The 13,288-nt window shown below is 39.5% G+C and overlaps 1 protein-coding gene across 1 annotated transcript in view; it reads left to right on the top strand.

Annotated features, from left to right (window-relative positions):
* Window positions 1-13,288, top strand: part of LOC126251307 (intermembrane lipid transfer protein VPS13D) — a 520,493-nt gene that overhangs the window by 189,906 nt on the left and 317,299 nt on the right. Inside the window, 1 exon segment of the mRNA XM_049951633.1 lies at window positions 6,708-6,844. Within this exon segment, the coding sequence (XP_049807590.1) occupies window positions 6,708-6,844 (137 nt within the window).

Raw genomic sequence — 13,288 nt, 5'->3', positions numbered from 1 at the left:
TTCAGAATCATCGACATTGCAGGATTAAATATTACTGTGCAGTGCACAATTTTCTCATTTTGATAATGAAAAGTTACTTCAATTGCAATCATTTCCTACTGTATTTTATTACAAATATGTTAGATTTTTTTAAGTTGGTGTTAAACAGTTATGTGAAACTGCCACAAAGAGTTCTTAGGTCATCGGCGTTATATTTTTCAGAAATCAGGAGTGCCACACTATAGTCATTCCATATTGGTGAGAGTTTCTGTGTTGCTGCCATTTTTATCATCCTAGTTACCAGAAGTGACCCACTTCCATCCAGCACAACATCAAATATACTCTGGAAAATTAACAATAAAGTTTTTGATTGAAAACCTAACTGCCACAGTGACCAAGCTAAGCCAGTCATTAATGTGACAATAAACGTGATTGCTGTCTGAATTCACATGGCTGTGGCACACCTTCCTGTATCACAGGCTAACATGCTACACTTTTAGCTATGTGATTATGTCAGAAGAAAGATATTCAAGTCCTTACTATTATCATCAAGTGCCAAGCAGGTTTCATTTCTTACAGCTCTGATTGGTATTCATCGGCTACTACTTTAAATATGATAGTGAGGACCTTAGTTAATAACTGCGGGAGATCATAGACCAAACTTCTATTCATTCAGTGACATTTCTTTGTGTTGTGACATGCTTTGTGAGGCCTAGTGTTTCCTACATGCAATTTGTTGTCCTGCCCTTATCCTTCTACTATTACTATTACTTCTACTACTACTCCTGCTGCTGCTGAAAGATTCTTTCTGAACTGTTCAAAATCTACAAGATAGCTAAGGGGATCCAGACAGAGAAGATTGCTGAATAAAATGTGAACGAAAATCACATTACTGCTCATGATTGTTAAGTGGTTTCTGAACAACTCTATGTTCTACTTTTAGATTTCATGAACTATATAAAACATTTTTTTCCATTTAACATCTTGAAATCTTGATAATACAGTATATTAAATGAGCCAAGTTATTGAGCATTCACTGAGACAGACTGGTTGAAACAAGTGGGATCTCACAGAACAACAAAATATAAGAAGTGCACGGCCCATATTACAATACGGAAGCAGAGAACAACAGCACCGCTTGTTGTGGCCTGGCAATGAACTTCGAATTTGAGAAAATATGGTGTGAAAATCCATATTTTTAATTCAAAACACATGATTTAGTTGACAGTATTCTTCATTTATATGAGGCACGCTTTTAAGTAAGTACAGTTTTGTAATAAATAAAGCAAGTAGACTTTCGCAGGAATTTTATTTTTATATGGAGGCCTGTACCTTAATATACCTTCCTACATATTCCCATCAGTATTAAGGCACTTACCATATCGTACAACCAACTTTCGAATACCATCCTTCTAGAAATCTGCTGCCTGGGCGTAAATTCTGATAATTTAAATGTTCTGCAACAACTGCATAAAGCACACTACTTGACATTTATGAGCAATGGGATGGTACGGAGATGGGTGAGAGCTTTTCAAGATGACCGTATGATTGTGCGTGGTGAAGAACAAAATCATTACTGATAATTTGTAGCAGAAAGTTGATGAAAATGTGTGAGAGAAAAGATGCTTTACGATTTTGACATCATCTGATGAGTTTCCTCAAGTATCAGAAATGGTTTTTTGTGCAATTGTTAAAGAACATTTTTAATTATTGAAAGTTGGGCTCAGGTGGCAGGTTTCTGAATGGATGTTGTTTAAAGCTGTTTGTATGATACAGTAAGTGCCTTAATATTGGTGGGAATTATGTAGGAAAGTAGATTAAAGTTCAGCCTTTTATGTAAAAATATAATTGCTCAGTAAAGTCTATTTGTTTATTTTTATTTCGAAATGGTACTTACTTAAAAAACACCCCTCTTACTTTACAGCTGGGCCTAGTAGCCTGCCAGTAAAGTGTGTGCATGGAAATTGAAAGGCTTCTGTGATCTTGCAAAGTAATACATTCAAGGAATCTCAATCCAAAACTTAAAATTAACCTCTCATCGCTGGAGTTCACATGTATGTAAAATTTCTTGAATGATCAACAGTTTTTTTTCCCGAAATAGTCTTTGCTTCTTTTCTTCTTTTGGCTATGTTTACACTTTTAGAAAGTGAATGTTTCTATTGAGAAGCCACAGAATTTTTCTGCTGGCAAACCGAGTGTGTCTTTGATTTGCTGTGTTTTCCAATATTATTTTTCTGTTCCCATCCAATTTGATAATTACAAAATCTGCAGAATATTAATTTTGACCTGTTGTGGATATATATAACTGAGCGATGCACACTTGACAATGCTGCAGATAGAAGAGACAAAGTATTTAGCTTAGACGTAGAACTGCCGGCCGCGGTGGTCTAGTGGTTCTAGGCGCGCAGTCCGGAACCGCGCGACTGCTACGGTCGCAGGTTCGAATCCTGCCTCGGGCATGGATGTGTGTGATGTCCTTAGGTTAGTTAGGTTTAAGTAGTTCTAAGTTCTAGGGGACTGATGACCACAGATGTTAAGTCCCATAGTGCTCAGAGCCATTTGAACCATTTTGAACATAGAACTGAAAATAATACAAGTTTCCATGTCTGTTATATTTCAACTATTTTGGAGAACACTTCAACAGTGTGACTGACAGTCATTGTACAGCTTCATACCCGTGTAAGAGCTGCACTTACATCTTATTCTGTGGGCAAATACAGTACAAATACTTTTTTTTTTAATTTCATCAATGTGTTTATCCCTCTCATCATACTGTGCATAAAAGACACAGTATAGGTCATTCCTTCCATGCGCTCACCAGACCTATGTCTAGCCTTTCCCTTCCATGGGGCCACCTACCCTTTACTCACCAATATACCTACCCAAACTTGGTCACATCCCATCTTAAATCTTTAACAGTAACAACTACCCTGTGATTCCAAATGTGTGTTTCCTAACTCCTTACCTTATGACATTGATCTTCTTTCCTCTGCCCTGTTATTAGTTACTTATGTGAAAATATCTAATATAAGGCCTGTTGTTCCAGTGTTCTTCCTGTTTGTTACTTTATTTGTTATTGATAAAATTCCTGTTCTTCTGTAGAGATAACTAAATGCTCAGATATGCTGCCAGACAATTTTTACTCTGGACTGATACTTTATCTTTACTTATACATTAGTTGTCACATATATCTTCATTTAGGGAATGATTTCTGTTCTCGTTCTTTCTGCTGTTTTTATAACTTAGGTGACATATGTATTATATATTCATGACATTGTGCCAGGATGGAGGCAATCTGCAGTGTAATAAACTCAGAAGTAAAACTCCAAAAAGCCAAGATTGCGAGTAAAACCTTTATTTCGATAACCTATTTCAGTCACCATAAAATTCGTGGCCTTCACTGTCAGCATCATTATTGCTCCCATGATCTTCTGATAATTTATCCATAATGTTTGGCAAGCAATGAGCACCATCGCATAGCAATGAGTGTGAAGTACTGTTGTCTCTAGTGGAAACTGTGACTGTGGTTTCATTTTGAGCATTGTTGGATACAGCCACTGAAGTTTCTAGGTGGAAAAATATTTATAAATTAATTTAAGCAAAGATGGAGCTGAAATTTATGTATTTATGAGAACAGCGGCATCAGTAATACTATTAACAACAATACCAAGAAAATTACCTGCATCATTAGATGTTGCAGGAACAGTAACCAAGAACACCATATTCGAAATTAATTCTTCTTCGGTAAATGTAACTTCAGCGTTATGACTTTTCTCACCTGTTGTTTGTTCTGCATTTATGGAAGATCCTACAAGAAAGTGGAGAGTCTACAAATCTTTGGCAGAAATGAATAAAGCACAAAACTAGTGAAGTGGGGGCACTCTGATTTATATCACAATAAGACACTTGCGGTTCCACTAACATTCAAAGGTGAATAATAAAACCATTTTTTTACCGCTGTCAGTCACACTCATGAACGATTCTCAGCTTTCATAAGCTGATTTCAGCTGAGAAACAATTTCTTCTTCAGTAAAAAGATCGTCATCTATATCAATGTCCATTATCACGAATGAAGCTACAAGCATGGAACCACTTTCGAGCGCTGTTAAATATATAATAAGGCAGTAACAATGTGCTGCGCTTGCTCCTGTATTTACGTGGTATTGTATACAGAATCCATAGATTGTAGATAGGCAGTATTTAATTCTCTACAGTTCCACAGTATTGCCATCTATTTATTTGCTGTGTCACATAGATGGTTTTGTTTTAGATAATTTTTTCATGGTAAATAATTAACAATTCAGCATTATGGCGTTAAGAGCAGGTGCGTGTACGGTCAACGACATCATCTGACTGAAAAACGAAAAATCAGCAATTTGTCAGTTATGCGGTATTGTTTCTTCATCGACAATATAGTAACCTGCAATTAGAACAACTGATGCTGGTCAAGAAATTTAAATACCTAGTCTCCTACACGCAAAGTGATGGAGGACTGGAGGCCTAAATACAACACAGGATAAATAGTGGATGGATGAACGGGAGAAAACTGAGTGGAGTACTGTGTGATAAGAAGGTTAGCTGCAGAATGAAAGGAAATCTTTACAAGTCTGTGATGAGGCCCGCGATGCTGTATAGTGCAGAAACTTGGCCAATTACAAAAGCCCAAGAGAAAAAGATGGAAGTGGCAGAAATAAGAATGTTAAGGTGGATGAGTGGAGTGACGCGAAAGGATAGACTAAGGAATGAGTACATCAGGGGAACAGTGAAAGTGGGGCCCATAGGGAAGAAGATCCAAGAAAGTAGGCTAAGGTGGTATGGACATGTGCAGAGACGAGGGGAGTACTACGTGTGGAGAAGAGTTGAAGACCTAGAAATCGAAGGATTAAGGGGAAGAGGAAGACCGAAACTGAGATGGAAAGACAAGATAGCAAGGGACCTACGGGAGAAAGGATCGCTCGGAGAACAAGCACTGGATAGCATTTATGGAAGAGAAGGATTCAGCAAAGCAACCCCGAACCCACATATGTGGGAAAAGGCTGAGATGATGATGATGATGATGATGATGATGATGATGATGATGACACTTGGAAAAGTAACATACCTTATGCTGTACAAATTCACACAATCTCCTCCCTCTGTATTATGTATCATTGCACATCACGAATATGCATGTGAAGGTCATGAAAATCACTGGACATCAACATGTCAGTTTTCAAATAAACAATATGTACAGATACAAAGCCAACGGCATTGCCGCAGTGGTAACACCGGTTCCCGTAAGATCACCACAGTTAAGCGCTGTCGGGCTGGGTTAGCACTTGGACGTGTGGCCATCTGGTCTGCTGAGTGCTGTTGGCAAGGGGGGTGTACTCAGCTCTTGTGAGGCAAACTGAGGAGCTACTTGATTGAGAAGTAGCGGCTCTGGTTTTGTAAACTGACAAAATGGCTGGGAGAGCGGTGTGCTTACTACATGCCCCTCCATATCCTGTGGGCTGAGTTGACATGACAGCTGGTCAGTACCGTTGGGCCTTCCAAGGCCTGTTTGGACGGAGTTTAGTTTTTAGTACAGATACAAGGATAATGCACCAAATACAAGTGGTCATACCTGGGTAGCAGCAGTGTCAAACATTGTCAAGAACATCGTCCTGTTGCTCATCGCACTGCGAACTTCCATGTTTGACTGCACAAAGTACAGGGATCAATGTCCCAAGGGAAGGTATGGTCCCAATGAAGCCTTTTGTGCCACAGCCTGAGTCCTTTTTGTGTCAGTTCTGAGTGATGGTGTGCCTGAAATGTTTTCCTTGCCCACCTGTAAGAAAACTGTGTCATTTCAGTGTTGGGTGTCATGGTTCTGACCTCCATCACAAAAGCGTCAAAAGAAGAGGTGTAAAGAGGGTAGGCTGTGACAACCTTCCCATCATGTGAAGCATCTGTGGTGGCCTTGTGCAGAATTTTGGTGAACTTTGGTGCCAGTGTGACATCATCCACCCACCTTATAGCTCACATAAACTTCAGCTGTGGCTTTTTTTTTTTTACATGCATTGACACCTTGCTGTTTGGATTGCTGAATCCCAAGGGGGACATCTCAGGGTGACATCTCAGGGTGACATGCTTTTGCATTGTAACAGAGGATGTTTGTAGGTATGTTTGAGCCAAATTTCAAACTTATGTGTCACAATGGAAGATAATTATGGGGTTTTGAAAAAGTGAGCCTATACTTTTGTTGCACAGTGTAAATATGATATATTCACTGCAGACAACACTAATGATGATCATCACTCAAAGACTGAGTAATTTGAATGCATATGAGAAAATCTTCACTTGGGGTGAAGATAAACACAAGACTGTGGCTACATTGGGTAACTCTGTGAGTCAGTTCTCAGAATAGAGAAAGGCAGAAGGATACCATATTCAGTAGGGATAAGCCTAATAAAGCACTGTCTATGTTCATCAAGTGTTCCAAATTAATTTGTGCAAAATGTAGTTGTAGTTATACTGAAATTTCTATCTTTTGGACTGTGCTTGAGCTGAATGATTATGACCAAAATATGTAGTATATTCACAAAGAACCTCATATGGAAATCATTAATTTGGTTTACACACACACACACACACACACACACACACACACACACACACACTTATTATTAGCAGTGCTTGGTTGAATAAAAATGTGATGATGTATAGCTCTTCATTAATGTCGTGGGTATTTCTTCTTTTTCTTGCAGTGTCCTTTGATCTTCCAGTATTCATAGCAGAGTTAAAAGGTGATTTTGGAAGAGGAGAACAAGGCCTAGTAGATTTATCTATAAGAGACTTCAGTGTTCAGTTTGATAGATCTCATCGTTATGAAACCAACATACAGGTATATTGCCAAAACTGCATATATACATAATGTAGCTGATTTTAATTGACTGTAATGAAAAATAAGACGGTTTTTTACTATTTTTAAAGGGAAATTTGTTGGTGAATAGAATGTTCAGTAGCTGTTTGGAAAATTTTGAGAGCTCTGAAAAGATGGACATGCTTTGTCTGTCTCAGTACCACATAACCACAGGTTTAGATAAGTTACATGTAAAAGATTACACTATTGCAGCCTACTCAAGCAGAAATAACGTAGGGAAAGGAGGAGATGTTGCATACTTTAAGACAGAGCACAAGTTCAAAAACATAGAGAGAAGATGATTTTGTAGTGATTAGAACATAGAAATGTGTGCTTATGAATTAATCCTGAAAAGTAGTTTGCTTTTAATTGTAACTGTATCTAGATCCCTACTGAGAAATTTTGAACTATTTATGAGGAATCTAGATATCTTACTGTGCTATCTGTCAGACAGCAGCAAGAAGTTAATAGTCTTTGGTGACTTCAGTATGGATTTTCTAAAGGTTTCTGACAGTAAAAATGATCTGGAAATCTTATTTGGAACCTACAAATTTGTCTCAATAATTAATTTTCCAACATAGGTGGATAAAGACAGTAGGACCCTAATTGATAATGGTTTCTCTGATGAAGCTCAGAGTAAGAAAATAACTGTTTACCCAATAACAAATACTCTCTCTGATCATGATGCACTGTTAGTTAGGATAAATAACATAGCACTTTAAAGTATGGATACACTTCAGTAAAAATAATCTAGACTAATTAATGATTCCAGGACAAATGTTTTTACGAATAGTTTACAGGTGATGACATGGGATGTAATTAATGAGGTTGGTGAGTATGGTGGATGAGGAAGACACTCAAAATGCAGGTCTGTGATTGTTGCAACTGTTGTGTGGGCAGTGTGGGGCTTTGCATTGACATGTTGCAAAAGAACACGTGCTGACAGCAATCCATGTCGCTTTGATTTGATTGCAGGCCGCAGATGATTTTTTATGAGATCTGTGTATGATGCACTGGTGACAGTGGTCCCTATAGGCATATAATGCTCCAAAAGGATGTCCTTTTCATTCCACAAAAGAGTCAGCATAACCTTCCCTGCTGATGGTTCTGTTCAAAACTTCTTTGGTTTTGGTGATGAGGAATGGCGCCATTCCTTGCTCGTTCTCTTCGTTTCTGGTTGGTGGAAGTGAACCCAGGTTTCGTCCCCAGTAACGATTTTTTCAAGGAAGCCATCACCTTCTCGTTCAAAGCGCCGAAGAAGTTCTTCACAAGCATCAACATGTCTTTCTCTCATTTCAGGAGTCAGCTGCCATGGCACCCATCTTGCAGACACTTTGTGAAAGTGGAGCACATCATGCACTATGTGGTGTGCTGACCCATGATTAATCTGTAAACATGCTGCAATGTCATTCAGTGTCACTTAGTGGTTTTCCTTCACTATGTCTTGAACTGCTGCAGTGTTCTGTGGAGTCACAACTCGTTGTGCGTGACCTGGACGAGGAGCATCTTCCACTGAAGTCACACCATTTGAGAACTTCCTACTCCATCCGTAGACTTGCTGCTGTGATAAACATGCATCACCTACTGAACCTTCATTCAGTGATGAATTTCAATAAGTTTCACACCTTCACTACGCAGAAACTGAATAACAGAACACTGTTCTTCCCTGGTGCAAGTCGCAAGTGGGGCGGCCATCTTTGTACTTATACTGCAACGGTATGTGTGCTTCTGCACTATGCTGCCACCTACAGGCCATTCTGCATGCTGTTTGTAGCACGCTTACTGACTTACAGGATAACGGCGCGAAAGTTCGATTTGTTATTACAAATTTAAGGTTTTCATTTGACTCACGCTCATATAATGAATCAAATGCTAACATAAAATTTTATCTATTCCTTGATAAATTCATATCATTATTTGAAAATAGTTTTCCCCATAAGCTAGTCAAAAAGGACACTAAACAGCTATGTGAAGAGCCATGGTTCACTTGAGGCATTAAAGTATCTTGTGAAAGGAAAATGGAAATATATCTTGTGGCAAGAACAAGTATGGATCCTCCAGCAGCTGCAAACTACAAAAACTACTCAAAATTACTAAGAAATTTTATTAGAAAATCAAAGCACATGCACGTAATGTCAGAAATCAGTACTTCCAACAACATAATTCTACGCGGAATGTAGTGAGATGAGAGGCAGGACAACCAGCCACAGAACAAGACGAAATATCTATTGAACTGAATGGATGGGCTATAAATAATGCACCACAGGTAGCAAATGCATTTAACAATCAGCCCGCATCTCGTAGTCGTGCGGTAGCGTTCTCGCTTCCCACGCCCGGGTTCCCGGGTACGATTCCCGGCGGGGTCAGGGATTTTCTCTGCCTCGTGATGGCTGGGTGTTGTGTGATGTCCTTAGGTTAGTTAGGTTTAAGTAGTTCTAAGTTCTAGGGGACTGATGACCATAGATGTTAAGTCCCATAGTGCTCAGAGCCATTTGAACCATTTAACAATCACTTCTTAAATATAGAAGAAAGCATAGGGGCAAACAGCAAAAGAGCAATAGAATAGGTGTGTGTTGAAATAGTAACCTTCATGACATTCAGTCATATGAATGTATCAAAAACTCCTCCGGAAATTAAGAAAATTATTCATCCTCTTAAACATTAAAAGCTCATCTGGTTTGCATGGTGTTTCCAATAAAGTACTAAAAATTTGTTCCCATGTAATAAGCCCAGTCTTACGTGAAACAAGTAATGCAACACTGATTCACGGCATTTTTCCAGAGAGACTGAAATGTGCCATTGTTAAACCCTTCTTCAAGAAAGGTGGTAAGAGAGATGCCAATAACTACTGGCTTGATTCACTGCTGACATCATTCTTGAAAATTTTTGAGAAAATAGTGTATTTTAGAATAGTATCTCACTTTAGCAATAATACAGGGCGTTTCAAAAAGAAAGAGCAGATTTCAAACATTTATTTCTCAAAAACTACAAATGATAGAAACACAATTCCAACGGTCCTTCACTCAATATGAGTACCAAATGTTACACAACAAATATCAAAACTGTACCTCAATATGAGCACCATTTGTTACACGACAAATATCAAACCGGTATCTCATTTCTTGCCACACACGACGCAACTGGTCTTTAGTTACCGAATTCACGGCCGCAACAATTCGATGTCGTACCTCTTGAAGAGTAGCGGGCATAGGTGGGACATAAACACAGTCCTTTATGTACCCCCACAAATAAAAATCGCAGGGTGTAAGGTCTGGTGACCTGGGAGGCCACAGACGATGACATTGATCTTGTGCTCCTGCTCTTCCAATCCACCGTCCTGGAATGGTGTTATTTAGGTACCGTCGTACAGGTTCAGAGAAGTGTGGTGGGGCGCCATCTTGCATGAAGATGAAGTGATTTGAATCTTCCTGAAGTTGAGGAAATAGCCAGTTTTCTAACATGTCCAGGTAAATGGTTCCTGTGATAGTTTTCTCCATGAAAAAGAAAGGTCCATAAACTTTGTTTACCGAAATTGCACAAAAGACGTTAACCTTTGGTGAGTCTCTTTCATGTTGAATAACGTCCCTCGGAGTTTCACTCGCCCAAATTCGTACGTTATGCCGATTAACTTTACCAGAAATGTGAAACGTTGATTCATCTGAAAAAATTAATCGTTCGGCAAAATTGTCCTCTTCCATGTCCTGTAGAATTGCAGTTGAAAATTCGAACCTTTTGTTGTGGTCGTCAGGACGCAATGCTTGCAATAACTGCAGTTTGTACGGCTTCATGTGCAGACGGTTACTCAGAACGCGCCATACCGTTGTTTTAGACATGTTTAGTTCGTGACTTGCCCGTGCCGTGGATTTTCTAGGGCTCCTTTCGTAAGCTGCACGGACACGCTCGACATTTTCATCCGATGTGCGTGGACGACCCGTGCTTTTTCGCTTGCAGATGCAACCATCTTCTACGAATCTGTGATGCCACTCATAAATTTGCTTATGACGAGGCGGCTGTTTGTTGAATTGACGGCGGAATGCACGTTGCACACCAACAATGGACTCTAACTTTGCAAATTGCAGCACACAAAATGATCGTTCCTGTGGTGTCGTCGCCATTTTCCTACAAACAAACGCCAGCGCCACTGCGGATTTGCATGGAACTTCTGCGCGGACCATTGAAAAACTTTGAACCTTTCTCTGACAAGAAACGTTTGAATTGTGTTTCTATCATTTGTAGTTTTTGAGAAATAAATGTTTGAAATCTGCTCTTTCTTTTTGAAACGCCCTGTAGTATGCTTAGCAAATCACAGTTTGGATTTCAATTTGGTTGCTAGATTGAGAATGCTATTTACAGATTCACTCGTCAGATTTTACAAGCATTAAGTAATAAAATAGTGATGGTTGGTATTTTCTGCAACTACTTTAAGGTATTTGACAGTTTGAATCACAGTATTCTCCTAGATAAATTGTTGTATTATGGAATTTATGGTATAGCCAACCAACGAATAATATCATATCTAACTGAAAGAGTGCAGAAAGTTGTACATAGTAATTCAAGTAGTGTAGTGACATAATCCTGACTGGAGAGAAATCACATGTGTGGTTCCCCAAGGTCCACCACTGTTCCCCTTATATGTAAACAATCTTCCACCTAGTATACAATAAGCAGAATTAGTTCTTTTTGCAGATGATACTAGTATTGTGATCAGTCCAATCATACATACAGAAACAGAAGAACTGGCAAGCAAAGTTCTTAAAAGTATTGTTGACAGGTTTTCTGCGAATATTCAGTTCTGCACATCTTGAGGTCCTGCACAAATGCTAAGTGTAACATATGGTGGAGAAATAATAAATAGTGTGGAAACATCAAAATTCTTAGGGCTCCATATTGATGAGATTCTAAATTGGAAAAAAAGACGTTTTGGACCTCCGAAAATGACTTAGTTTGCCACATTTACTCTTAGAATCATTGCAGATCATGGGGAGAAACAAATCAGTAAGCTGACATATTTTGCATGTTTTCATTCAGTAATGTCATGTGGAATAATGATCTGAGGTAACTCATTTTTAAGAAAGAAAGTCTTCTTTGAGCAAAAATGTGCTGTAAGAATAATATGTGACACTCACCCATGATCACCTTGTAGACAACTGTTTAAGAAGTTCGGCAGTCTGACCACTGCTTCACAGTGTATCTGTTCCTTCATGAAGTTTGCTGTAAACAATCCACTACAGTTCAGAAGGAACAATGAAATACTTAATTACAGTACCAGGAGGAAAAATAACATTCATTACTTCACATTAAGATTGTCTTTGGCACAAAAAAGGGTGCACTGTACTGCAACAAAATTTTTCAGTCACTTTATACGAAATGTCTGACAGACAGCAAAGTAAAATTTAATGGCAATCTGAGAAAATTTCTCCTTGGGCATTGGTGAAGGGTACTTTCTATTAATATTGGAAAGAAGGCATGAATAATTGCAAACCTAATATGCCAGTGAAGCATATAAAATCCAAATAGAGATCAGGGAGAGTAAGAGTGCTTATTGTATACATCGCCAGGCGCAGATGCGTGCTTCACTGGGGGCCACTGCTGCAGGTGAAAGCCGAGTAAGGGAGGGGGCGGCATTAGTGAAACACAGTGCTGCAAGTGGAAGCCCTTGCCCAGAACAACATTGTGACTGAACTGACTGCCTGGCAGGCCAGCAGACTGCAGTGGTGATGTCCCAACAGGGTGTGGGCGTAGCTGATTTGCTCCCTACCAACATCCACCACAAACAACTTCAGAACTTTGTGGCTCACCATGATACCTAACAGCCACTTCTGCCACTGGCTGAAGGACTGGACCCAAATGGTAGCCCTTGGAGGAAAACACGATGGTCCACAGTTGTCTGTGAGATGACACTCAAGAGTCCAGCAAATACAGGGGAACCCGCACATCCATGGTTACTTTCCACCAGACTATTCCTGTTGACAGGCAGCGTCCTAGTATGTAGCCAAAAAACTCGACAGTGCATTGCCACACGAAGCGGCAGACACAGACTTCTTTGTTTGGATCTTAAATGTATGCATGAAGTGCTCCAACTCTGAGTTAGAAACCTGGTGAAATACTGCAGTAGTCAGATACTCAGTATCATTGTGAACACAAAAGTCCTCAAACTCCTGTGGCACAAACTGGCGATTGTTGTCAGATGCCAGGGTCCTGGAAGCCTATCAAAACTGTGGCAGTCAGCAACATAGAGGACAGCTTGGCTACAATGGGAAATTGCATTGACCACCAACAACCATGTGGTTTGCCAATAAAACTCCAGATCAGGCCCCCTTGGTAGCCGCCATAGCACACGAATGTCATATCAATAGTTACTGAGAAAGAGGGCCCACCACTGCAACCAGTGGACACTCCTATCTTGCCGCTTGTAATAAAGGCCAA

The sequence above is a fragment of the Schistocerca nitens genome, chromosome 4 (genome assembly GCF_023898315.1).
Source record: "Schistocerca nitens isolate TAMUIC-IGC-003100 chromosome 4, iqSchNite1.1, whole genome shotgun sequence".
Taxonomy (NCBI): domain Eukaryota; kingdom Metazoa; phylum Arthropoda; class Insecta; order Orthoptera; family Acrididae; genus Schistocerca; species Schistocerca nitens.
The sequence above is the reverse complement of the archived record's forward strand: the minus strand, read 5'-3'. Positions and strand labels throughout refer to the sequence as shown.